The 27802-nt window shown below is 41.4% G+C and overlaps 2 protein-coding genes across 3 annotated transcripts in view; one reads left to right on the forward strand and one right to left on the reverse strand.

The window, feature by feature from the left end:
• The window catches only part of PIBF1 (progesterone immunomodulatory binding factor 1), a 295171-nt gene extending 292879 nt beyond the window's left edge, over positions 1–2292 (reverse strand). The window contains exons 1-2 of one of the 2 annotated variants that reach the window (XM_045287163.1): positions 2117–2292; positions 704–982 (exon numbers count right to left, since the gene is read on the reverse strand). In XM_045287163.1, coding sequence (XP_045143098.1) covers positions 704–955 — 252 coding nt within the window. In that variant the 5' untranslated portion in view covers positions 956–982; positions 2117–2292. Of the gene's footprint in view, positions 1–703; positions 1009–2116 lie in introns of both variants that reach the window. The other variant, XM_045287164.1, reaches the window with a different exon arrangement.
• A 294-nt stretch (positions 2293–2586) lies between these two features.
• DIS3 (DIS3 homolog, exosome endoribonuclease and 3'-5' exoribonuclease) lies at positions 2587–27330 on the forward strand. Its single transcript, XM_004711255.2, has 21 exons — positions 2587–2874; positions 3445–3602; positions 4763–4956; positions 5314–5387; positions 9201–9368; positions 10066–10230; positions 11340–11456; positions 11588–11725; positions 13360–13506; positions 14102–14218; positions 14852–14953; positions 16523–16587; positions 16680–16764; positions 18348–18475; positions 20990–21076; positions 22631–22787; positions 24340–24554; positions 24651–24819; positions 24927–25085; positions 26098–26220; positions 27123–27330. Exons 1-21 carry the CDS (start codon positions 2647–2649, stop codon positions 27198–27200), a joined length of 2874 nt encoding a protein of 957 aa, XP_004711312.1. The 5' UTR covers positions 2587–2646; the 3' UTR covers positions 27201–27330.
• Positions 27331–27802: the final 472 nt, after the last annotated feature.

Consider the following 27802-nt stretch of genomic DNA (forward strand, 5'->3'; position numbering starts at 1 on the left):
TTTTTTTTCAGGACTCTTTATTTGGTAAGCAGAAATATTCATCCAATTACAAAGCTAAATTTTAATATGTACACCTAAACGAAACTCCTGTGGATTCAATGGTTTCATAGGGTCTCAGAGGCTCTCAATCTTTACTGAAGCAGACGGACACATCTTTGTCCCACAGAGTGGCTGGTGGGTTGGCACTGCTGGCCTTTTAGTTGGTAGCCAAGTGTTTTAACCACTGTGCCAGTGGAGACCCTTAATGAAGTCAATGCCAAACCAAAGAAACCTAAACTCACTGCCATCACATCTATTCCAGATGACATCCATGCCATCCAGTTGATTCTGACCCCTTGGAACAATATGGGAATATTGTTTCTAAGGCTCTAAGTCTTTATGGAAGTAGACAGCCTCATCTTTCTCCCAAGAAGCAGCTGGTGGATTTACACCACTGACCTTGGAGTCAGCAGCTCAAGAAAACATACTAGAATCAAACTCACTGCCATCAAGTTAATGCTGACTCATAGCAACCCCATAGGACAAGGAAGAACTTCCCCCAAGAGTTTCTGTTTACAGGAGTCCAAAGCCCTGTTTTTCTCCTGAGGAGCAGCGGGTAGTTTCGAACTACTGACCTTTTGGCTCGCAGACCAAAGCATAACTACTATGTCACTAGGACTCCAAAGAAAGCACACAGATAACAAACATTTCCTGTGGATCTTACCTTTGTAAGATAATCCATTTTCAAGTTGTCGATCATCATATTTTTCTGGGACAGCTCTATTTTCAGTAACTGAATATTATGAAGTAATTCTTTCCGCTCAATTAGCTGTCTTGTGATTTTGACTTTACCATCTCTTTCTTCTGACGAGGAAATATCATCTGTAGGTATCGTTGTTTCCAAACTAATGTCTTCAGATTCCAAAGAACTAGAGATGTTCACTTTTTTGGACTCCTTTGGAATTTTTCGAGACATTTTTTTATCATAGGTCCGTTTTTGTCTCTGAAAATCAATTTTAGTGGATGAAACTTTCAGTGGATGAAAAAACAAAAAAACATTAAATGTACTCAAACATTCAGTAGAATACAAAGTGATCATAATAAAGTAATACTAAGGATTCCCAAGGCCATCAGGAAGATCCCATATTGAGGCCAGATTATTAGAGCAAATGAGTGCTCAGAACATATACTCATTAAATCCTATTATGGTTTGTAACACTTTGGTCAATAAAAAGCCCAGTTCCTGGGCACAGAAAGGATTCCTACAGGAACAACAAACAAACAAATATACACTTGCCAAGATAAAGGATAAGCCCTAGATCATTATTATCCAAGAATTTTACTGATTAAGGCAGTGGGGGATGAAAGAGAAGAGGCCTCTTCTGAGCTGGTCAGGGGAAGGCTTTACAGTTAGGATTTCTGCTGCACATACAGTTGTTTTGAGTGGGTACAGACTCCACAGCCCCGAACAACAGTGAAAAGGCGGGGCTGCGGGGCTGCGGGGCTGCGGGGCATGCAGCGATGGAGGTCGCTGTCGAGCTATAGGTAGTATAAATCAACAGCAGAAGGTAGTGTTGTTCCCTTGGGGTAAATCTTTTGAGAACTGGAGTAGTGACTTCTCTCACTCTCTAACCACAAATGCACACATAAAACCTTCAAGAACGTCTGGCTAAGGCGGTGGAAGACCCTGAATGTCAAAGTTAAGTTTCCGTTTTAACTACAGGCAAATGGACATCAATGGATAAACAACATAGGGAAACACAGTGACAAAAATTTGTTTTTATATATACTAATCAGGTCCCACATGAAAACAAGAAGTTGGAAGAAAAAACACTCAAGTATCCTAAGAATGTTTGCCATTCCTATGTTTTAGTACTACACGTTACTATATTACAGCTTTCAAGTTGTCCCTAAGTCAGTAAAGAAGTGTGCTGGGGAAGGGCACGAACTTCCGTAGGACTGGCCACCTTTCTTCTAACGGGAAAGCGGGAAGCAAAGGTGAAATACAGGCAGGAACATCTCCGGGACTACATAGGACTCCGGTAGAAGCAGCAGCCCCGCATTTGGCAGGATCGGACAATTATTTGCTCTGCACTGGAAAGGACAAAGGGGGAAGCGAACGGTCGCCGCCAGCTACCTGCAGGGCTCCAATTTCTCCACGTCGAAGGTCGGACCGGCCGCCACCCCCTGACACTTCGAGGAGGCGAAAGCGCTTCCAATTTGCAACCCAGAATGCAGCCCCTTAGCTCTCCAAACTGGAGACCGTTAGGACCCGTCACCAAGACAACCCTTCCAAAGCCCGGGAGAAAACGGAAGAGAAGGCGAGTCCATGCTCACGCCGCCGGAACTCGACTTTCCCAGGGCCAATGATGTTCCGCAAGCAATGCATGCTGGGTACTAGAGTCCAAGACCGGCCCCCTCCCAGAAAAGGGCGGTAACAAATAATAGCCCCGCCCACTCTTCGCCGCCGCCCAATCCTCAAGCACTACTAAGGAGCCGACCAATGGGAATCGCGGCGTTCCCCCGCCGGCGGCCTTGAACCGCCTCCTGGAGTGGGCAGCTGGGAATTTCGGGTTGAGGCAAGGTGGTGGTGCCAGCAGATCCCTCACAGACTTTTTTTTCCGGAAGAGCGCTACCCAAGTTCGGCGGTCCGCGCGCGGTGTCAAAATGCTCAAGTCCAAGACCTTCTTAAAGAAGACGCGAGCTGGCGGCGTGATGAAGGTCGTGCGCGAGCACTACCTGCGCGACGACATCGGCTGCGGGGCGGCCGGCTGCGCAGCGTGCAGCGGGGCGCAGGAGGGGCCGGCCCTCGAGCCCCAGCCCCGGGACCCGGCCAGCAGCCTCTGTCCGCTGCCGCACTACCTGCTGCCGGACACCAACGTGCTGCTGCATCAGGTACGCTGGCCGGCGGGGCTAGGGCGAGCCACCCTTCTGGTGGCAGATAGGAGAACGGGGCCCCCGGGCAGGGCATGTGGGTGCCGTCCGACGCCCAGGGAGAGGCGAGAGTGACCAGGAGTCACGCCTCCCGTGTCCTAGCTGTTTCATGTCCCGTCATTTTTCAGTCCTTGGGTCGTGAGAAGTATGGACATGCACTACTCTAACCCTTGGTGTCTCTTTGCCGTAGATATTAACGTCTAGAGGCCCGAGACCAGGGCTTCTCTAGCTTTCGGCCTGCGACCCCAGGCAGCTTGTAAGTGTCCAGGAAGGGCAGCCTTGTGGGCCGACGTATTTCTTTATGAACGGACTTAATTCTACCGAGTTTTCCATTCGATCTGCTTATCTCCTACCCTTCTTTACTAGTCCCGAACGGTGGAAAGGCCATTATCACTTTTCCTACAGCAAAACTGCTCCTGTGTGCATGCCTAATCGGTGTTTGTCCGCTGAATGGGTTTTGTGTTCGATCAAACAACGTGTGACTTAATGTAGTTTTATAAAAGTAACTTTCCCGTTCTTTTCTTTTTTAAGATTGATGTTCTGGAGGACCCGGCCATCAGGAATGTCATTGTGTTACAAACCGTTCTCCACGAAGTGAGAAATCGTAGTGCCCCGGTGTACAAACGAATCAGAGATGTGGCCAGTCATCAGGAGAAACACTTCTATACGTTCACTAATGAGCACCACAGGTGGGTAGCAATTCGATTAAATGTCAGAGAACTATGAAATTGGCTAAATTTAGGGAAGTACTTTGTGTAATTGCCGCAGGCTGTGCAGAAGAAGGAGCTGGTGGAGCAGTGGCTATGCTTTGAACTGCTAACTCCAAGGTTCATAGTTTGAAAGCACCAGCCTCTCTATAGGAGAAAGATAGGCTTTCTACAGTTACCTCTGGGAAACTCACAGCGGCAGGTCTACCCTGTCGTACAGGGTCACTGGAAGTCAGAATTGACTCGATGGCCGTGAGTTTGGTTTGGTGCAGAAGATACTGCCTGTGAGCCTCACTGCACTCACACAGCCTTTGAGGGCAGCCTTCTGGTCTCTAGTGACAAGGCCTTAGCTGCCTTCCTAAATTCAGGCAGGATCTCTAGAGAAGGTGCTCCCCTGGTGGATCTTCCTTGATGGCTCCAGGAATTCTTTTTCCCTCCTTCTGAGATGCCTTGTTCTCATACATAGGGGAGTGGTAACTAAAACAACCCCCTATAGTATTTCACACACCCTATTTGCAAAATCCACTCAATCACTTAGTGGGAATTGGAAGAAGCATGGCCAGAGTGTTCCGTAGAGGCAAGTATGGCAAGACTTTGCCTTACGTACTTCGGACACATTTTCAGGAGAGATGAGTCAGAGAAAGACATCAAGCCTGGTAAAGAGAGGAAGCCCTCAATGAGGGATCAGACAGTGTTATGTTCTGTTGTGCATATGGTCAATATGGGTCCGAACAGACTCAATTGTACCCACGGATTCTGTGCCAACTCATAGAGACATGAATAAGAGAACCATATTAAGAAATTTCACTTCACCATAGGCTTATAGTTAACAAATTTAAAAGTTAGAATATCTATTGATCAGTGTCTTTGTTACCTTGCACACCAGTAACAAAAATACCACAAATAGATGCCTTTAAAGAGGAGTAATGTAGTGTATCAGAGGTTTGAATTTCAGAAAAAAGGAATCCCTTGTCTTTTTTAACTCCTTATAGCTCTGGGCATTTCTTGGCCTTCCTTGGTTTGTGGCTCCTTATTCAAGTTCAGCGGTTGTCAGGCATTTATGTCCTAGAATTTTTAAAGTATCTCTGTTTCTATTTGTTGTTTACCTTTTATTTATTTTTCTTCCATTTCCTTACATTTAGAGAAACCTATGTTGAACAAGAAAAGGGAGAAAATGCGAATGACAGAAATGACAGAGCTATTCGAGTAGCCGTCAAATGGTACAACGAACACTTGAAAAAACTATCAGAAGACAGTCAGCTGCAAGTTATCTTCATAACAAATGACAGAAAAAACAAAGAGAAAGCCATAGAAGAAGGGATACCGGCTTTCACTTGTAAGTAAATGTAGAAGTTGTTAGTGAATGTTTGCAAGTGCTTATTAAACTCCTCTTCAGAACCATGGCCAGATGTTCACTCAACTAGTACAGGTATTTGCATAGTTATGAATAACTGCCTTTGACATTTTTGCAGTTTTTAATCATCACCTCTGTGCACCACCTGGATTTGACTTAGCAACAAAAGCTCAGAGATAGGCTTGCCCCATTGCTTCTGATTAGCCATGATGGCATCACGGGTCTCCTGCTTACCCCAAGTAATATCTTGTCACACACAAGAGTACCCGAATTATTTCATAAGGATGGGTGGGATGGGGTTGCTAAACCGGCATTTCTTGAGACTGTCATTTTTTTCAGGTGAAGAATATGTAAAGAGCCTAACTGCTAACCCTGAGCTCATTGATCGTCTGGCCTGTTTGTCTGAAGAAGGGGTATGTTTGAGTCTGTTTCATTTTGCTTTTGAAAAGTGAAAATATATATTTTTTAATTTTTAGGATATTTTTGACTTTATAGTTACCAAATTTAAAAACCAAAATATTGTTAGTTACCTCATGCTCCAGTGACAAAAATACCACAGATAAGTAGGTTTAAAGAGCAGTGTTTTCGCTTATCACAGATTTGGAGATAAAACCTAAGCCCCTTGCCATCCATCAGGTCAGTTCCCACTCCCAGAGACTCTGTAGTACTGAATTCTTTAGGAAGCAGACTGCCTCATCTTTGTGCCAGGGAGCTGCTGTCTGGTTCAAACCTCTGACTTCTCAGACAGCAGTTGAATGCTTTACTCATGACACCCAGAGCGCCTTGGTTTTGAAGGGCTTTCAGGAGAAAGTCATTCCTGTCCCTTCCAGCTTTGGCAGCCCTGAGCAGGCAGTATTGGCCTGCCTTGGCCGGGAGGTGGCTGCCTACAGAGCTACAGAGCTGTGTGCCTTTGTTTCTACTCTGCTCCTTTCTTTGAGGCTACTCAGAAGTTCTAGACCCCAGTCTACTCTGTCCTAAATAAAGGGTTACCACTAAGAGTCTCTAGTATGGACTCATTACCATAGCAAAAGCCACTCTAATGCTCATCTGATCACCATCACAAGTGCAAGGATTTAGAAGTTCATTTTAACCTTTTGGAAGACACAGTTCAATCTGTATCAGTTTGCCTAAACAAATTAACGGCTGGATTACAAATCGGAGTGCCTACAGTAGACTTGCCAACATGTCCTTCTTCAGAGCTGATTTTCCAAGAAGCTGTTATTCACTGAATGAACTAGCCCCAGCAGCTTGAGTGGGGTCTGTCATCCGGTGGTGGTTTTCTTTGTTGAATGAGTGAAAGTGACCAGCTCCGTTTACATTCCCACCAGTCATGTGTGAGGGTTCCAGTTTCTCCACATTCTTGCAATCACTTGTCTTTTTTATTCTCACTGTCCTGCTGGCTGTGAAGTGATATCCCACTGTGATTTGAGTTGGAGTTTCTCTAATGATAAGATCCTGAGCAGAATTGCCTGTTTAATTGGCCAATTGTATGACGTTTGTTTTACTTTGTTATCCAAGACCTTTAATCCTTTTTTAATGTGGCTATGTCTTTTTGATTTGTAAGAATTCTTTGTATATTCCAGCAGTAAGTCCATTGTCAGGCATAAGGTATATATATTTTCACCCAGGCAAGCTTCTTCTGGAAAGGGCTAGAGTCAAGCAGTCATTGACAGAAGTAACACAAGCATGGCTGTGTTTCAGTACAACTGTATTTAACAAATACTAGTGGTGGGCCAGGTGGGTCATTGACTGAAGGTCACCGAGCCCTGATCCCCAGGGAGTGAGTGTGGATGGAGAAGAGGAAGGCTCCAAAACTGAGCCACATGAAGTCAAAAACATCAGGAGGAACCCGTGACAGAGATAAAATAAATAAGAAGAAAGCTAAGAGTAGAATGGAGGAAGGGGTGGCCGTCTTGGTCAAGTGTTCCAGATAGCTCAAGTGAATGAGGGCTGAGAATGACAGTTGGCAGTAGCACTGGGAAAGTCCTATCAAAAGTAGATTTGATGGGATGGCGGGGGAAGGAACTGGAAGAGTGAGCAGTGAGAATTCAGAGACAGTGTTGTAATACTATGAGTAGTTCTGCCGTGATGGAAAGAAGAAAGACAGACTGGTGAATGGGAGGGGAGGCCGGTCAAGAGAGAATGGTTTTGTTTGGTTTTAAGATGGAACTAAATGACAGGAGTAAACCAGATAGAGGAAAGCAGAGGGCCTTGAATTGAGCCATGGGATGTTTCAACACATGCAGATGAGGAACAGAGTAGAGTAAATGAAGACGGTGCTACCAGGGACAGACAGAAACCGTGATGTTAAATTGTCTCAGGGAGGCCATGATTGATTTTTTTTCAACTGCTAAGATGTGGAATACACCACCCCATTTGCCAAGGCAATCTACTAATGGTTTGCCAGTAAAAGTTTCAGTCAGTGGGAAGACTGGAGAGAATGAGAATAAAGTAGGCACACAGAAGCTGTAGACAATGGTTTTGTGGCATTTGGAACCAGATGATCAGGCCAAATGTCTAGAAAGGGATCCAAATTTTATTTGTAGTAAGTTGAGAGGCTCTGGGGGCCGAGTGGTTAAGCACAAGGCTACCAAAGGAAAGGCTGGTGGTCCCATCACCCAGAGGACCTTTGGAAGAGTCTAGAGTCTACTTCCAAAGATTGTAGCCATTGGAAACCCATTGGAGCACAGTTCTACCCTAAAATACACAGGATAAGTGAGTCAACTTGACAGCAGCTGGTTTTGGTTTGTTTTCATTTTTTAAGTGATTATAATGGTGGGAGTGTTAAAGTAGGAGAGAGTTTGTATGTGTGTGAGAGAAGGTAATTGCAGGATAAAATTCTTAAGGAGAGTAGAGATAGTGTTCCCTGCATACATATTCCTTGTTGCAGGGGGTGTGCAATGCTGAGGTTTGGGTAGATCTGTAAGCACAGACAGCTTCAGTGGTAGAAAGACAATGTTGGGGGGAGTGCGGAGTGGAGACCCAAAGCCCATTTGTAGGCCACTGGACATCCCCTTACAGAAGGGTCTAGGGGAGCAGATGAGCCAGTCAGGGTGTGATGTAGCAATGATGAAACATATAACTTTCCTGTAGTTCCTAAATGCTTCCTCCTCCCCCACTATCATGATCCCAATTCTACCTTAATCTGGCTAGACCAGAGGATGTACACTGGTACAGACAGGAACTGCAAACACAGAGAATCCAGGGAGGATGATCCCTTCAGGACCAGTGGTGTGAGGGGCGATACTGGGAGCGTAGAGTGAGGGTAGGTTGGAAAGGGGTCTACATGTGACCTCCTCCCTGGGGGATGGACAACAGAAAAGTGGGTGAAGGGAGACGTCAGACAGGGCAAGATATGACAAAATAATAATTTATAAATTATCAAGGGTCCATGAGGGAGGAGGAAAATTAGGAGCTGATGCCATGGGCTTAAGTTGAGAGCAAATGTTTTGAGAATGATGAGGGCAATGAATGTTCAAATGTGCTTTATACAATTGATGTCTGTATGGATTGTGATAAGAGTTGTATGAGCCCCCAAGAAAATGATTAAAAAGAAAGACAGTAGTGTTCTGCAGCTTGTTTTCTCTCCTCGGTAGAAGGATTGAGGTCTTCAAGTGAGCGTGTGGGAGAAACGCCGTGAAGCCCTGAAAGGGAGAAAGTGTGACATCACTTTAAAAGGTTGGCAATGAGGGTGGGGAACCAGGAAAGAAATAAAAGTAGCCACGCAGGCCGGATTTTGGATCTCCAGGTCTCTAAGAATTGCATGGAGTATTGTGGATCTACAGCGGTTCCCAACCCACATCCATGTCTATCCTTATTTCAAATGGCCAGGGGAAAGTACAGTTGTTTTATTTAGGACACTCAGTAAGTAGCCCCTTCTCCTCAATGAACTGAGGCTTCCGATGAGCGTCTCTGCCTCTACCTGCTCCGTTGATGGCCCCGCTCTCAGGGGGATGGATGGAGGGACACGCGCAGTTTCTTACAAACACCTCTGTGCCTCAATTCCTCGGTGTCATTTTAAAAATGTGAATATTTGTGTAAGTTGCCCTAAGAATCGGAAACATTTCTCATACCTATGTTCTCTCAGATTCGTAGTTATTTCTGCCATGCTGAGATGGGTTTGCCGCCAGTGTAGGCGTTTTATCACTCCCTGGTAATGGTAATAGCTGTCTATGAGTGTACAGAAGACCGACTGACCTGCACCTTTTGGTGTGCTTGTTTTACAGAAAGAGATAGAGAGTGGAAGAATCATCTTTTCAGAGCATCTCCCCTTAAGCAAGCTGCAACAAGGCATCAAATCTGGTGCATACCTTCAAGGGACATTTAGAGCCAGTAGGGAAAACTACTTAGAAGCTACTGTCTGGGTGCATGGAGACGATGAAGAAAACAAAGAGGCAAGTGGGGAGTTAAGTTCCTTACCCAGTGAATATGGTTTTGTTCACTATCTTCTTTAATACGTATTAAGAATTTGTAAGAGAACTGATATTCAGCTTCTCAATCTATAATCTCAAAAGTCTTTATGGACGGTTATAGGCATTCAGAGATTAATAAGAGTAAAAAAAAATTTTTTGGAAAACTTTATGGTAGAAAGTTCTTTGAACCTGGGGTCAATCAAATAGTAAAAAATGAATGCTTCTAATTTATGACTTATATTTTATGCTTCTATTATAACTGATAATGGTCAGCGTCATTTGCACAGCATATAATTGCTCCCTAGTTATCCATACAATTTAAAGCAAATAGCTACCAAATTTTGGAGTGCTCATTATATGCTGAGTGCTCTTCTGTTTTAAGGCCTATGTTCTTCATTTTCAATGCAGCCCATAAAAGTAGGTGCTCTGGTTTTCATTTTGCCAATGAGGACCCTGACATTTAGACAAGTGAAATAATTTTTCTTGTGTTCTTGTAAGTACAGTGGAACCTTAAATACAACCCATATTTCGTGAACCCTGATCTCTCTCGTTGACTTTTGCTGATGAGAAAACGGTGGCACATAGGTATCAGAGCACATAGAAACTTAGTTCATTGAACTTTCATTATTATTTTGCCATTGAAAATATTTGAGCATGTGCCATGTACTGTTTTCTTCAGATAATCTTACAAGGACTTAAAAACTTAAACCGAGCTATTCATGAAGATATCGTGGCTGTGGAGCTTTTACCCAAGAGTCTGTGGGTGGCACCTTCTTCTGTGGTGTTACACGATGAGGGTCCAACAGAGGAGGACGCGGAGAGGGAAGAGGAGAAAGAGAACCTGGTAGGAGACTGAGCCGGTGTCCTTCTTGAGATCTATCAAAATAGAGCCTTATGATCTTGGTTAGCATGACCACTTGGAAAAGGCTTAATGTCATAGGGTTTTTTAATAACCATAATTTATCTTGAAATGAGTTAAGTAAATGGATTTAAATACCAAAAGATTCTCAACTTAAGAAGCAAACCATACATTTATACAAAAGTATGTATACATTAACTGATTTGTGAGATCTTAAGTAATTACCAACTTAAAATTTCAGGAAATGTTTTTATGCACTCTTAAAAAATTCTCTTAGATGTACTTCTGGGCCCTTATAAGTTGTGGCTTATAGTTTCTTCCTTATTATGAAGAGAATATTCTCAGTTCTCAGCTAAAAAAATCTTCCATTTAAGACCTTATTATATCCCATGGTTTTCATTACAAGAATAGTACAAATATTTGAAATTGGCAGTTGTTTTTCCATCAATTCTATTCATTACTCTGCTATTTTATTATAACATTTTCCATGGGAGACTCCCCAGAGCATGGGAGAGTGGAAGAGAGGTACAATATTACAAAGTTCTGATTATTTCTAGAAATAAGCATTATTCAGGTTTTTATTTTCAGTGAGGAAGGACTTTTAAAGATCCATTTCTTTTTTAAATCAATTGTTAAAGTCTAACAGAACGCTTCTAACCTATGAGCACACACATCTGACAAGTACAAAGTAGGTTCTCGCTCGTTGCCATCAAGTACTAAGTAGCACAAAGTAGTCATAATACCTTAAAGCCTTTACTTTGAGGTGATGTGTTTATTTTTGTCACTAAATCCTCATGATCAAAACTGAAAGGAGTTGAATAAACTCCAACGTCTTTCTTTGGTTACAGTTGTTTTGGTCTTAAAATGTTTGTGCCTTGCTTCGTTGGTGTGGGTCTATAGAGAATAGATGGGTATGGTCTTCTCTAGAATTTTGAAGCGTCAGGATTCTTCAGTGTTGTGTCATAATTTGCATACATATGCATACATAATACTTGCATGTATTAATGTCCATATCCATATTCTCATGCTGGAGATTGGCTCACAGTTTTGAAAAACAACAACAGTAACTGAAGATTTTTTTCTTTCGATCTCAGCTTAAGACGAAAGCTGTGAACGAAAGCATGCTGAAGCCCACGGGGAGAGTTGTGGGCATCATCAAAAGGAACTGGAGACCGTATTGTGGCATGCTGTCCAGGTCTGACATTAAGGAGGTACGTGAGGAACCTGTTGCTGTCTCATCAAGAATGCTATAAAATGCAACCAAACCTTGTTGTTCTCACTCCCAGGGTATTTTGTTCTGTTTTCTTAACTCCCATGAGCTTCTTTTCCTTATTTTCCCTAGTCAAGAAGACATCTCTTTACTCCTGCTGACAAGAGAATCCCTCGAATTCGTATCGAAACCAGACAGGCTTCTGCCTTAGAAGGAAGGAGAATCATTGTTGCTGTCGATGGTTGGCCCAAAAATTCCAGATACCCAAATGTGAGCTTGGAGCGTTACTTTTATTTTAGGATGCTCTATTAAAATATTTGGGAATAAAGTTGGCTTCTGCTTTCATAAAGTTTTAATGTCTAAGTAACCCGACAGCAGCTGTCTGTTCTGTCCTGTAGGACTGCTATGAATTGGAATTGACTCAGTAACAGTGTGCTTCGTTGCTTGGTTTTGTATTTGAAACACATTTTAAACTTTAAAATAACAGGACATAGATGCTTTGTGATTCCTGCGTTTTTTAGATTTTATTTTCAAATGCCTGTGTGTTATACCTTGTTGAATACCATGCGACCCGTTTGTTTGCTGTACCATTGTTTATTTCATCCGTGTGGTCAGCAGTTTGAAACACCAGCAGCTCCACAGAGGAAAGACTGGGCTTTCTACTCCCGTAACCAGTTACAGTCTCAGAAACCCATTGAGGGTCGCTATGTGTCAGCATTGATGCAGTGGCAACAAGACAGCTAGCTTCACGTTCCTTTTATTATTGTTTTCATGTGCAGTGGATTTCATGGTAAGTCTCTGCTTGTTGCTGTAGAGGCCTGGCTCTCAGCAACAGATCCTCACCAGCCTGCTTTTGAGTTTCCAAAACAGCGCCTCCTCCTGCAGGGTTCCTTCTGTGCTCTGTAGACTGTTTTTTCAGGGTAGGAAGAAATCATTTTTCTGCTTCAGAAATAGGGGTTGGTTGTGCTGTGAGTCTCAGTCCAGGAGGTGCTTGGGTCTGCACACCTCAGATTATGCCACTAGGGGCAAGTAAAGAGAAGGGCCATAGTATTGTGCCATCTGCCCTCTTGTTTGGCTGACTGGATACTGTTCAGCCTCCTGGACTTCCTACCTGTGTGAACACTACTGGGTGGGCCTGAAAGCCATAGGTGTACAGAGGGCATGTGTCACTTGCTCAGATAACACAATTCGAACTGACCACTTGGGAGGCCTGTGCGGCCAGGTACCCTCCCTGCCCAGTCATTGCCTGAGCAGACTGGGGCTGGGACGGCTCTGCTACAGCCCTGTCTGCCTGGCCCTGGTGCAATGGGATTGGGCACAGAGCAGCTTCAAGAAACCCCACCACACATAGGCCCAGTGAAAACACAAACTCTTCAGTCTTTTCCTTACTTTTTATACCTGGGTGCTGTCCCACTTCTTCAACATGGCTTATACTTTTCTGATATAAGCATGGTCAAAAATTAAATTTTCAAGCTAGTGAGTGAAGCCAAAATTCATTTCTGGAGACAGTGTATACCTGGTGCCACACTGGGTCAGAACTTCTTGCTTCATTTCTGTGTGTTATGGGGGGTGATGGGTGGTACTTCTTTCTTTTTTAAGAGCACAATATTTCCGATGAGGAAAGAATAACAGCTGTGGACTGAATTTACTGAATGCCAATGGATTTTGTGATTAAAGGACTGAATCTTCATGAAGGGTCCATGATAAATGATTTGAATGGCTCAGTCATCTTTCGCTGTAAGTTACTGACACGTCAGTTTTAAGAAAAAGTAGGGAAATATTGAGATATTTTAGAGTGATCAAATTTATTTGACTTAAATTGTTTATTTGATTTAAAGAGAAACATAAATTGACAAACCGAAAACTGTAAAGTATACCTTTCTAAGAATACGTTTTGATTTCAGGGACACTTCGTGAGAAATCTGGGTGATGCTGGAGATAAAGAAACTGAAACAGAAGTTTTGCTACTTGAGCATGATGTTCCCCATCAGGCTTTCTCTCAGGCTGTTCTCAGCTTCCTGCCCAAAATGCCCTGGAGCATTACTGAAAATGTAAGTCAATGCTTAGTGACTTTGTCCATTAACATGTGCTTGTTTAGGTTCAATGTGGGCTTTTGGATATGTAGAAACCTCCTTGTTTATATACCCCTCTGCATTTAGCTGGGTATAGCTTTTTGAAAGGAACCTTGGTGGTGTGTTGGTTACGTGTTGGGCTGCTAAACTGAAGGTCAGCAGTTCAAAACTACCAGCATCTCCGTGGGAGAAAGACGAGGCTTTCCACTCCTGTAAAGGATTACAATCTTGGAAACCCACTGGGGGACTTCTACCTAGTCCTGTAGGGTCGCTATGAGTCAGACTTGAATGGAAGGCAGTGAGCTTGGTCTTAGAGTTGGAACCCTCTCTGAGGACCATAGAAAACAATTTGCCTTTCTATTGGAAGAGCAAGTTTTTAGGAAGGGGATGTGTAGGATATGTCAGAATTCTCAAGCATCAAAAATCTTCCAAGAGTTGGCAGATGATTGTGTGTGATTCTTATGAAGGAAATAGGTAGCTTCTTTATAAATAGATACCACTGAGTTCCCGAGAGCCCTGTTGCATACTGTTTTCAGAGTGATTGTGCATTTCTTTGTGACCTGACCTCTCCTAGGACATGAAGAACCGAGAAGACCTGAGGCATCTTTGCGTGTGTAGTGTGGACCCACCAGGATGTACGGACATAGATGATGCTCTACATTGTAGGGAACTTAAAAATGGAAATTTGGAGGTATTTGTATTGTATTGACTCTACTATCGGGATATAGTTCTGCTTCCCTAGAATCATTCCCGGATAGCTCCCAAGGGTAAAAGGCAAAAAGTAAATCACTAGAGCAGGGGTCCTCAAACTTTTTAAACAGGGGGCCAGTTCACTGTCTCTCAGACCCGTTGGAGGGCCGGACTATAGTTTAAAAAAACAAAACTGAACAAATTCCTGTGCACACTGCACATAACCTATTTTGAAGTAAAAAAACAAAACGGGACAAAAACACCTGGCGGGCCGGATACATGTCCTCGGCGGTCCGCATGTGGCCCGTGGGCTGTAGTTTGAGGACCCCTGCACTAGAGCAAAGGCACCTAATAGGTTGAGTGAAGAGGGAAGCAAAAAATAACTGAGGAAAAGCAAAAATAAATATAATTCTGCTTTTGTAGTTCCTTTCTTTTGGATAAGTATATAACTTCTGTTTGAGAACACGTGAGCCTGATGTAGCTAGTTGCCACTGCAGAAATGGAGAGGCATTTGTCAAAGACAGAAATCGTAGATGTGACTAAGTCTATTTCTATTTTAGAAAAATGTCTTTTCGCTAAAACTCTGGTTTATACGTTTACCCATTAAACATTCTGCCATCCTTTTATTTTTCAGGTTGGTGTTCACATTGCTGATGTGAGCCATTTTATTCGGCCAGGAAACGCTTTGGATCAAGAATCAGCGAGAAGAGGAACAACAGTGTATCTTTGTGAAAAGGTAAGTGTTGGATTTCAGTTGGAATCTTAATACTTTTTACTTTTTTAAAAACTTAATACTGTATTGTTCCTCCCACATTAACATCAACTCACTGGGCCCTAAGGTCCCAACTTAATAATTCAAATTGCAGTGGTCAATTTGATAACGTATAGGTAGATCTTAAAAGGACAATAGTACTCATAGTACACATTAATTCTAATGCAGCTAAGCTATTGATTGGCTTAAGATGCCTCCAGAGCATGATTTTGGTTTAAGGCTTAAAGATCTCAGGGCAGTAGTTTCAGGAGTTCATTCAGCCTTTGTGGCTCCCGAAATCTGGAGTATATGAGAATTTGAAATTTTGTTCTTTATTTCCCCCTTTTGACCAGGATTCTTTAATAGAATTGTTGAATAAAACATTCAGTAATGTGAATGGAGCACCAGCACCATCTAATTCTGGTCTCACAGCAGAGGAGGCAGTGGTTCCTGGAGGCAAATAGCCACACTCCATTCCATCCACTGGCTTTTCACCCTCCGTCTTCCTCACTTGCTCCAGGGAGATAGAGATCAGTTGCTGTGTGCCTTGGATGGCCCCTTGCAAGCTCTTAAAGACCCCAGGCTCTCTGTAGGGAACTGGCAGGTAGAACAGAGCACTGAACATGTTACTTAGTCTGTAAAACCATGACCCGAACTTTGTATATGCATATACTTCTCTTTTGCATATACTTTTATTTTCAATAAGAAAAAAATTTTTTAAGAAAATTTTCAGAGAAAAGAATAGTCTCAGTATTTTCAGTAATTTGTAAAACTTGCTAACTCATGCTAATTGTGCATAGCTAATTTGTATTAATTATCATGGACACTTGAAATTTGAACAGTCATGCTTTGAGATTGGTAAAAGGAATACCTAGAATGGTCTTTCGTCAATAAAAAAATAATTGCAATGTCTTTTTTGCTACTAGGTTGACCAAGAAACAGGTAGATGCTGATATAAATTGTTTAGTTTGTTACTCACTGTGTATGGATAACTAGCTAAAATATATTTTCTATTTTTTATAAAGTTTAAGTCATGAATCTATTCTGCTTCAGCTTATTTTTATTATTCCTTAGTTTGATTCCCATAAATGTAGACGAATTTTATAGCTAGAGAGGAGGGTTAATTTTAATGTTTCAGATTCATTGTCTAAGTTGTATAAAAATTAAGTGTCTCTCCTTTTGATTATTTTTGAAACATCATGTAGTAAGCATTGGGAAAAAATCCAATGGTAGAAATAAGGAGGACTTGTGGCTATTATCTAGCACAAATTATTACACAGACCAGAAATTTTAGATTTTCACAGGACAGCAAGGCTGTAAGTGTAGACATAAAAGTAAAACGCACTCACTGCTAAGTCCAGTTTTCTTACCTTCTATGATAGTTTTTTTTGTGTGTGTGTGTGTTTTTTGTTTTTGGAAACAGGCTGTTGCATTTATTCAGTTTTCTTGTTTATAAAAATCATAATACTCTCTATAACTAAATACTGTTTGAAAACTTCTAATGCAAATATACCTATAACTATGCATTCTGAGCTATATTTTTATCTGTTACAGCGGATTGACATGGTTCCTGAACTGCTGAGCTCTAACTTGTGTTCCTTAAGATGTAATGTGGACAGGTATCTATGCAAATTCTTTCATAAGAACATTATATGTGTTTCTTTAACTGATTTCCATTAACAAGTAACTATTTTCTATTTTCCTCCCACAGACTAGCATTTTCATGTATTTGGGAAATGAATCATAAGGCTGAAATCTTAAAAACAAGGTTTACCAAAAGTGTCATTAATTCAAAGGTTTGTTCAATGATTAATTTTTGTTTGTTAGAGCCTTAGGTACATCAAAATGTGTTCTCAATTGTTTTGAAAAAGCTGGGCTCATTAAGTGAAGTGATTTTGTTTATACCATTGTTGGCTGCAAAGTCTGCTTTTATCACGTGTCTGATTGATTCTTGGTATTATTCAAAAGTCACTTCCAGGGTCAGTTGTCAATCTTCTAGTCAGAAACAGAAGACTTATGTACTTGTAAGGACCTAATACTCTGGTCCCAAATTTGAACCTGTATCAGCTTTTAAATGGTTAGTGTTTTAAAAGTCAGGGTATACACCATTTTCTTTGTCTTATACAATCTGAACAATCTTACGTAAATCATAGCTGGGTTCCGGTAAAATTAGTCCAAGGTCTAAGTTCAGACAGAATGGAGCCTGTCGGGTTTTCTCTTCCTTTTTAGTATTTCTCCCCTAGACTCCCTTGCTCTTTTTTGGGCCTTAAATCTTCTTCTGACTTTGCCAAACCCCCTTTCTTCAAGTGATCCTTATTCTTAAATACTTTTTCTTTTTTGTTAATATTCTTCTATTCTGATCAACTAATGGTTTGGACTTCGATAATGATATGTGAATGGCTTAAGCCTTTCAAGATGTGCTTAAAATTGAGAATGAGCTTACTATCTCTTCAGACTTGATCAAACAAAACTATATTTAAAAAAAACCCAATTGTGTGAACATAACATAAAACCTTTTTGAGAAAAGGAAAAAAAATCCTAATTTCCATCGAGCCGAATCTAGCCCCAAATGACGTTATAGAACAGGGTAGGCCTTCCCCTTTGAGTTTCTGAGACTATCAGGCTTTATGGGAGTAGACAGCTGCTTCCTCCCCAGAGCAGCTGGTGGGTTTGTACTGCTGTCCTTGCAGTTAGCAGCTCAAATACCCACTGTGCCACCAGGGCTCGTTTTTTTAAAGAAGGAAAGCCCAGTTACTGGTCCTCGCAGGAATCTAATAGGACCTAAGCATTTTCTAACTTTCTTTGGCTGTTCCTGATTTTTTTGTTTGTTTTTTAATTCTGAAGCTATTTTTAAAAGTTATTTTTCCATGTGCCAGAAACAGAAGCAGCCGTTTGTGGGTTTGGATTATTTTTCACTGAACATTGCTTTAAATTCCTTCAATTATAAAGTGTATAATTTTGTACGTACTTATTTTTAGGAATACAATAGCTTTTGTACTGATTAAGGTACAATGGATTTCCATTTACAATTGTTATGAAAGAATGGCTCTAACTTGCCTTCTTGTTGTATTTTAGCCTGACCTAAATATTTATACATTAACTGGAGCATGAAGGTAAATAAAGCTTAAACAATTTGTTCACTAGCTGTCATTTTACTTTGTTTTAACCTAAGTTTGCTGGTGTGGCAAATGCTTCCTAGAAGAGTTAATGGACCAGAAATGATAGGTGTGACGTATAAATTACAAAGCTCCGAATTCTTCTTTTGTTACTAACTTTAGGTTTTCTGTAATTACGAATTCTATGTTGTGAAAGGATAAGAGCACAGTAAGCCAGTTTTGTCATTAATCAGGGTTTTATTATCCTATGGTTTCTCTTTGAGGCTTCTCTTACGTATGCTGAAGCTCAGATGAGGATCGATTCTGCAACCATGAATGACGACATTACCACCAGTCTCCGTGGGCTCAATAGACTAGCGAAAATTTTGAAAAAGCAGAGAATCGAAAAAGGGTACATATTAAAATAACCATTTGGATGACTTAATTCATTTATCATTTGTAATTCATGTATCATTCAGTTCATTCATCATTGTATGAAGATCATTTTAAAAGTGTTTAGATAATCTAGAAGCTTTATCATGGACAGTTAGGAATTATTTAACTGACTGAAAAAGATTTTTTTTAAATGGAGATATCCAATTTCTTCTAGCTGCCATTTAAATATGAGCATCTTAATTTTGAGCTGATTTTTGTTTGGGAATTCTGTCCTTGTTCTTTGTTGTCCTGAAAACAGATGTGTTTGCATGAAGTGTCTTGAAGAAACACAGCAAGTCAGACGTCCCTAAGACTTGTCTGTGGACTGTTTCTGGTCTCAGTGAACTTAGTACGCTGGCTTTCAGTTGTTCAAAGCCGTGTAGATGATGCACATCTTTCCTCTACCCACTTTCTTTCGTAAACAAAGGGTGTTTCATTTACCTTCCCAAAGATCTGGTAGCCATTGGCAGCGTTGGATCTTTTAGCTAGTTTTTATCATGGTATTTGCCTACCTAATTACAAAAACCTAAAAATAGTACCAACTCAAACTTTTTGAAGTAACCAAACAAATTTATCAGAGGCAATCAATCTTTCCAGTGTTAATCGCTCTCCTGGTGGCTTAAGCAGTTAGTGACTACAGTGGTTTTCATTCAGAATGTGTGACTGTTTAGATTAAAGAAACCCAAACAACTCGCTTCCTTGGTTGCAGTAGTCACGTGTCTGATGGCCAATGACCCCATGTGGAGAGTGGCTACCATACTGGCAGTATTGATATAAAACCTTTCCCCCACTTCTTAGGGTTCCATTGGATGGTGTTAATTCTGGATAAGGGGTTTACAAATTTATTTAGCTTACTATTCTTTTCTGGGGGGCGGGGGGGAATTATTCAGTGCGCCTCTGGCAATTAAAAGATTTTGTGCTCTAGCCCATTATCCAGGATAAAGCATTACGTGGGTGCTTTGTCAGCTCCCCCTCGATCATTCCAGTGACCCCCCGCGGACAGTGTCACCCACCTTAGGAAACACTGATCTAGCGTCCTGTCCCATCTCCACTCCTGATTCTCCTGGGCATTATTCACAGGAGCCTAACTCTGCAGGTTTGAATTACATAAGGATTATTTAGATACAGTCAGAGTTATCAAATCAAGAGCAAAACTGTTACCCAAAGTTGCCATTTCCACAGCAGTCTGATGAGCATCATTGGATTTTTTTTTAAATATTCAAAATCCAGGCTCTGTTGCTGACTCAGACTTTTTTAAACTTTGCTTTTGTGTGGTTCAAGTATGATCAAAGGTACTCTTTAGATTGTATGAAGAGACATATTTGTGACACATGAGTTGGTACATTATTCAATTTATTGTTTATTGAAGGTTTACCATCTATACTGGACATCAGAAGAATGTTTGTATAAAAATAATGTTGGAGCCTGACAAGGCAATCCTGCCGATTCCCAGCTCTCCCAGGCTTCACTGTACTACTTGTGGGTGAACAGAATGTTTTAAATATCCTCTGACGAAAAAGACCAAAATACAGATTCGTTGTTCTTTAGGTCAACATATATGACTGAACATGAGATCTGATATGGAAAGTTGTGTTAAAGTACAGTAAGACTAGAAGAAGGGTTTGTTGGTGAGATTGAGAAGTCTAGAATTCTCTAGAATTCCGTCTGCAGCCCTTTTAGTAGAGGTGAAGGGTTCAGGAACAAGGAAACTGAAACATTCATTTAGTTTTCCCCATCTCAGGTCCGTCTTTGCCTCTACTGTTTGTCTGTCTCTGTAATGTGTCCAGCCTCACTAAAATTCTTAGGTTGATGTGGTGCTGACCTGAAAAGTTGAAAACAGTACCAGCGGAAGAGGCTTATTAGTCTTGCTGTAGGGGAATTTGCTTTTCCCAAGAGAACTTGCCAACTCATTAAGTGAACCACAGATAGAAAGCACTTATTAGCATAGTGCTTTATCTAATGCACAGCCTTCAATATCTACAGCTCTCAGTATTCATGACAGTGACAGTGGTGTAGAAGCCAGCTTTCTGTCGGTGGAATCTGCAGGGAAGATGCTTTTGGGTGAATCTCCTGGTGTTACTGCTCCACAGGGACCACTTTCCCTCTGCCCTCAACCCTGCACATTATTTTCATTGGTATATAAAAAAGTCTGACCTCCACTTTTAGTGTTAATAGTGATTACAAACTCTTGTAGCTCAATAAAAACATCAGCTTGGGTACAGAAGCTACTTCGACTGAGAAGTAGTACAGTTTTGCGGGGCTAAGCTGTTTGTTGTATTATTTTGTGGCCCCATGAAGGCATTTGAGGTCTGTGAAATGTTAGCTGTTCGTAAAAGTAGAATGTCAAACGCAGCAGCGGGTCATACCGCCTTCACAAGAACAACTGGTACTTCATCCTTCTGGGTCATTTTCTATTTAAAACAACATCATTTCCACAGTTCTTTTTATATTGGCTAGCTTCGCTAATTTACCCTTCTTATGTTTTATTTAGGGCGTTAACTCTTTCTTCCCCGGAAGTCCGATTCCACATGGACAGTGAAACTCATGATCCTATAGATCTGCAGACAAAGGAACTTAGGTATGCCATTACTGTGATGTGCAGCAGATGAGATTGGGATTATAAATGTAATGTGTGGTTATATACTAACAGATAAAGCCTACTTGTTTCCCAAATGCCTGTTTTTCATAAAATATGCTTTCCATAGATAGTCTGGCTCACAAAATATACAGACTTGGAAACATGCACTCGTTTTCAAGGGTTCTCTTACCCCCCAAGAGAGACTTAAAAAGTTTGTTAGAAAAAAATGAAATTAAAAGATAAAGAAGTTTATCCGTGAACCTTTTGACACCCCCAGTATATAAAACTTAACATCAGAATTATAGTAGAAAATTACCAATTTGTGTTGGTTTGTCTTAATGGATGATATATTAGAACTTGACTAGTAACATTATGGTAAGCAAAAGAAGCTGGCTCTGATTTAATTGCTAAAGTATTTAGTCTAGGCTGTACTGTGGTAGGATAGGAAAATGATCAAGACCCTCTGCTTTGAAGGCAGACTGGGCAAAGCTTGGGATCTGGACAAGTTACGTGGCTTCGCTGTGCCTCAATTTAAGGATCCCGGCTAGATAGTGGTTAAGCATATTAACTGCTCATTGAAAGGTCAGTGGTTTGACTACAGGTCTGCTCCTCAGGAGAGAGAGGTAGCAGTCAGGCTCCTGAAAGATTATGGCTCTGGAAGCCCCGTGGGGCAGTTCTGTTCTGCCTTAGAGGGTCGTCTGAGTTAGAGTTGATCCTGTGTATGAGTGCGCCTCAGCTTTCCTGCGAGATGTGATAGGTGACCGTACCTGTGTAACTGGATGTGATGAACCTTTAGATTTTGTCTATTGCTGTTATTTTATTGGTCATAACATTCAGGAAGCAAGAATACTTTGGGTGAAATCAGTTTTACGCCTGATTCTTTTCATACAAGGTAATTCTTAATCCAAGCATGCATTTTCACGTTTCTACTAGACAACCAAGGGTGAAAAGTGAATCTAATGTCAAAAAAATGTGCATGAAATTTTAAATGGAAAACTACCGCATATACTTGTAGATAAGCTGAGTTTTCAGCACATTTTAATGCAGTTTTTGTGTAAAAATTAGGTGCCTTGGCTGATATTTGGGTTGGCTTAAACTTGAGTATATATGCTAATTTTTCTTGTAAACTGTCACCCAAATCACACTTTAAATTTATATATTAAGCCAAAATTGATATGACTTTACATGACTTTTAATTCTCTTTAGTAATTTTATTTCTTGATTTAAAGTAAAACAAGTTTGTCTTTGTATTTGTTCCATTTTTTTTTAAAGTGAAATTGTTTATGTTGTAGAGCATTAGTAAAGTTTCTGTTTTTGCATACCAATTGGAAAAAGCCTCTTCCAGCCTGAGATGCAATGACATATTAGTAATAGATAGCATTGTAGCAGAGAAAAGAAAGGGGCCTCAATCATTAAAAACACACACTTCTGCATACAAACATGGTTGTATGGGAGATGCTTGCATTAGCTTGTTTGTAAGAAGGTCCTTGAATAGAAAAAAAATCTAGCAGTCTGAAATTCTCTTTCCTTATTGCGTATGTTTTCCCTTGGTAGAGAAACAAACTCAATGGTGGAAGAATTCATGTTGCTTGCCAATATTTCTGTGGCAAAAAAAATTCATGAAGAATTTTCTGAACATGCTTTGCTTCGAAAACACCCTGCTCCCCCTCCGTCAAATTATGAAATTCTTGTGAAGGCAGCAAAGTCCAAGGTGAGTTCCTTGTTTAAAAAAGCATCTCGATTTTTGTTATGATCTACTCATTGCGTTGAAATAGTTTATGTTCACAAGTCAAAAGACTTTATTACTTTGATTAAGGTCATTTCTGCCCTCATTAAAATCACTCCATTCAATAAAATGTTTTAATGCTATTCGTACCTCACCTAAGAACACTTTCTGCTAGAGCCAGATGTCCCAGACAGAATGATTTGCAGTATCCTGGAAATAACAAGCTCTTCCAACGTTCTTTACCTTTACCTGTGGCCTTTATGCCTATTGCTTCATGGCTTCTGTCAATGGACTGACTTCAAAGATTTACAAGCTGTCTGTTCTGTTTCTCCTAAGCTCCAGCTCAAGCCTTCTTTATATCATGTCCTCCAGAAAGAAATGTATGTGCTAGATGCAGAGGAGAAGGAAAACCATAGAAAGTGCTCCATTTTCCCAACTCCTTGCAGCCTTCGCTGTAGCTAACTCATCGACATTTTTTAGCTTTTTTATTGTGTCAATTGAAGGAAGGTTTACAGAGCAGATAAATCCGGTTTATACCCAACAGCTCATAGATGTTTTACTTCATCTCATTTACTGCTGCCCCCATTAACACAGCACCACTCACTCCACCTCCTTCCTGGGTTTCCCCCTCAACTCCTTTCTCTCCGAACCCTTTGAAACTTTGTCCAAAATGCTGCCCTCTTGATTGCAAAGTGTTGATTATTCTAAGGTCATTGGTGTTATCATATACAATACTATTGTAGATGTCTCTCTTGTTTGGCTGAAACTTGAGCCATGTTCCTGTTCCCCTCAGAGATGCTTAGTGTTTGGCTGAGAATGAGTTCACTGACTTTTACTAGGCACAGTCGCCTATCTTGCTTTTCTCCGAATCATTGGTTCAGGCCTGTTTTCCAGCCCCGACGAGATCCGGAAGGGGCGGTATTCACTTTCAGAACTGTATTCTAATGGGGCAGTGTTGATCTGTGAAAAGGGTTCAGACCTTCATGGTGGGACTATTCTTGCTTCCCCTGCCAAAGCAAAGTCAGCGTCTTACTCCTTTCCTCAGCTGATAGTGGAAATTGAGTGATTTTCTCTCTCTGCCTCCCTTCTTCCCAAGACTTGGGCATGTAAAGTAATCAAGAATTTTTGACTTAGTCTTATTTGATGTAGGACCAAATGAATGAGGGACATTTTTCTGACTGATTCATAATGACCTAGACAATTTTGTTTTGTTCCTGGGTTTTACTTCTACTTTAAAGAGAAGGAAAACGTGCAGAAAAATACCAGTATCTGCACCTGCTTTGGGTTTTTTTTTAACCCCACCAAAGACGGGACAACACAAGCTAGAGTGGGAGGCAGCGCGCCTGCCAACACGATCCCTTTCTCCCACGGAGACATCAGAGAACATCCTGACTCCCTTCAGTTAAAGCACCAAAACTGCACTGGTGATGTGGTCAGAAAGACTATGTTTTTTCAGTCTGATTGGCTATATTTTGAAGATACGATGTGCTCAATTGGAAAACACCTAATACGCCTTTTCCATCCTTTTTACCTGCAGAATTTGGAAATTAGGACAGACACGGCAAAGTCTTTGGCGGACTCTTTGGACAAGGCGGAATGCCCAGCTTTCCCATATCTCAACACGCTGTTAAGAATATTAGCCACACGCTGCATGATGCAAGCTGTCTACTTCTGCTCTGGAATGGATAACGATTTTCATCACTACGGCTTAGCATCCCCGATATACACACATTTTACTTCACCCATCAGAAGGTTCGTTTTCCTTGTGACACTAAGGAGATAAAGATCGTGAATTTTGAATTTAAAAATTGTATTGCTAGGCTAACATCAAGGTTCTCTTGTATTTAGATATGCAGACATCATTGTTCATCGGCTGTTGGCTGTGGCTATCGGAGCAGACTCTACTTACCCAGAACTGACAGACAAACACAAGCTGGCAGATATATGTAAAAATCTCAATTTCCGCCACAAAATGGCCCAGTATGCCCAGCGTGCGTCAGTAGCCTTTCATACCCAGGTATGGGCCTTTTATCCGAAATGCAAGGGAGGTGAACTTTGGTTCCTTTTTAGAATTGTCTTTCAAAATACTTTGACTTTGGAATCATGTTTTACTTTGTTTTGCAGTTATTTTTCAAAAGCAAAGGAATAGTAAGTGAGGACGCTTACATTTTATTTGTAAGAAAGAATGCCATCGTGGTATTAATTCCGAAGTACGGCTTAGAAGGCACAGTCTTTTTTGACGAGAAGGACAAATCCAAGCCACGGCTTACCTACGATGATGAGGTGTGGTATGCTAACCCGTCTACTTGGGTGGGTGGCGGTGGAGGGGCAGCTTTTTCTTTTGCCAGTCATGAGTGGAACCTCTAAAGAGTTAAAACTATCTGTGCTGTAGCAGTGTATAGTCAGTCTCTCAACACATGCCAGAAAATCAAGACTGTCGGAAGCCTGCTGAGCCAGTGTTTTTACTCGTTCTCACTGCGGTGAACTTGCTACGTACCGATGAGGGCGCTTCAGAAAGGTCGTGGACCGAGCCCATGCTCTCTTCTTGTATTTGTCCATGAACTGTTTAAAGCCACCCCACCCCCACCCCAGTACCTACTGTTCTTGATTTATACCATGTCGTTTTCTCCTCTAAGGTCAACTAGGACTAAGTGTTTCCCTAGGTGAACAGATTATTGGAAAGAAAGGAAGGAAGAAATGGCTGTTTTGTGACTCATTTCCAGTATCTGATCCCTGGCAGATCCCTTAGAACGACAGCCTCTGTGAGGACTTGTCGTAATTCATTTCAGCCTCCGGTCCTTCAGTGCGTGTCTCACAGACCCACACTTCACTTTGCTCTACGTTCCTGAAGAGGACATTCCCAGTGTACGGACTACAAATCGGAATCTTTTTAATAGCAAAACGGAAATTATACACATGGCACTTTGGTGCCATCACGTCAGATCCAGCTCCCAGGGACCCTCTCTGTGTGCAGTGGGATGCCCCACTGCCGGGCCCTGCGCCCCCCGCACGCCTCCTATGTTTGGGCCCATCACGGCAGCCGCTGTTTCTTCCAGTCCACCTCACTGAGGGGCTTCCTCTGTTTTTGCCGGCCCTCTTTGACCAAACATGATGTCCTTCTTCAGGACTTTTCCATGTTTACCTAAGTAAGCCTAGTAGATTACCATTTTAATACACTGAAAAGAGCATCAAGATGTTTATCAATATTAATATTTATTCATGTGAGATAAAACAGGTTTAGAGCAAAGCCTCACATGTATGAAAGCTATTAAGAATGAAAATGTGTTTTTTTTAGATTCCTTCCCTTAAAATAGAAGATACAGTGTTCCACATATTTGATAAAGTTAAAGTGAAAATCATGTTAGACTCATCTAATCTTCAGCATCAGAAAATCCGCATGTCATTGGTGGAGCCACAGGTAAGTTGTTCTCACAACAATGTCCATGTTATGAAGAGACAAACTCGCCCCCACCCTCACTGCCATCGAGCTGATGACCAACACAATCCTATAGCGACCCTATAGGATTGGGTAGACCTGCCCCTTGTGAGTTTCAAAGACTGGAACTCTTTGGGGAAGTCAAAAACCCCACCTTTTCTCCCAAGGAGCGGGGGAGTTTTGAACTGTAGACCTTGTAGATCGCAGCCCTTATGTAACCCACTACGCCACCAGGGGTCCTGATAGAACAAACAGCCGTGCATGTTTCGTGAAGCAGAGCCATGTGGCCATAAAGTGCGTGTCTATACAAACAGCAGTGCATGTTTCGTGAAGCAGAGCCATGTGGCCATAAAGTGCGTGTGGCTACTAGTAGATGGAATCCCACACGGGGTCTGGAGGCCCGGTGTTTTCAGAGTAGATCTTATTTTCTTTCTCACTGATCTTAAGAAACCTGGAATCCCAGGCGCTGGGGCTTCTTCTGATGTCCTTCCTGTCCAGACGAGAGGTCTTTCAGACCTCCCACATAGCCACGTTAAGTTTTGAAATCCGCACTTTTGAAGATTAAGACACAGTGCAGGCGTCTCACCATTGGTTCTGAATCTGTTCCGTTCCAACACACCTATGACCCTCGTTCATTCTGTGTCACTAGAATAAATTGGAGGTGGGATTAAATGTCACAGCTACAAACTCCCCAAATGATGTGCTTCTCACATCCTGAGACGAAGCTAACTTTCAGTGTTGCTTGGTGTGTCAAAACCTTTATTCCTCTTTTTTCCTCCCTAACTCTACATCCTTTTAAATTTGAAAGTGGCAGTGGAGAAGGGAAAATGAAGATAATACTGATGCTTTTAATCACATATTTCTTTCCAATTGCTTATTTTCAGATTCCAGGAATAAGCACTGATATTTCAGACATGGACATGAGTGAACCGGAGAGAAAAAAGAAGAAATATGGAAAATAGCTGTCTCCAAGAGCAGGACTTACATTACTTTTTTACCACTAAAAGGCCTGATCAAACACTTATCAGCCTGAGAAGTGTGATACAATTTGTTACTTTTAAGCACATTTTAATAATTTTTTACAAAATTGCATTTGTACGTAACTATTTGCTGTCATGAGACTTTATTTCTGGGGTGAATAGAACTTGTAATGGGAAAAATTCAAATGAACATCCATCATTTAAATAGTGACAGGGTAGCAACTTCAGGGATCTAACAAAGTTCATTTAAATGGAGCACGCATTTGCTCATTGAAAAGATTAATTTTGTGTAAGTAATTTGATTACTTAGTAGGAACTCATTTGTGTGTGACTCATGCAGTTAAGAAGGAAAGGAAACATTCTTAAAAGCAAGGAACAACTTCTAAGTCTCGGTGAGTTTTTAGAATTTGAAATCGTGACCAAATGTACATTGATGGTCGCAGGGCACCATCCAGTCCTGGTCTCTGGCAAAGGAGGCAGTTATTCATGGAGTGCCCTAGCCACATCATTTCTTCCAGTTCCTGGCTGTCCTTTCTGGGTTGCTGTAAACAGAGACCGATGATAGTAAACAATGTAGTCACCAT

The sequence above is a fragment of the Echinops telfairi genome, unplaced genomic scaffold (assembly GCF_000313985.2).
Source record: "Echinops telfairi isolate 266 unplaced genomic scaffold, ASM31398v2 ScPeMD7_11;HRSCAF=52, whole genome shotgun sequence".
NCBI classification, from domain to species: domain Eukaryota; kingdom Metazoa; phylum Chordata; class Mammalia; order Afrosoricida; family Tenrecidae; genus Echinops; species Echinops telfairi.

Coding starts and splice junctions, on each gene's coding strand:
- DIS3 (XM_004711255.2), top strand. CDS start 2,647: ATGCTCAAGTCCAAGACCTTCTTAAAGAAGACGCGAGCTGGCGGCGTG. Junction 4,957..5,313: donor AGGGATACCGGCTTTCACTT/GTAAGTAAATGT, acceptor CATTTTTTTCAG/GTGAAGAATATGTAAAGAGC. Junction 24,555..24,650: donor TTTACTTCACCCATCAGAAG/GTTCGTTTTCCT, acceptor TCTTGTATTTAG/ATATGCAGACATCATTGTTC.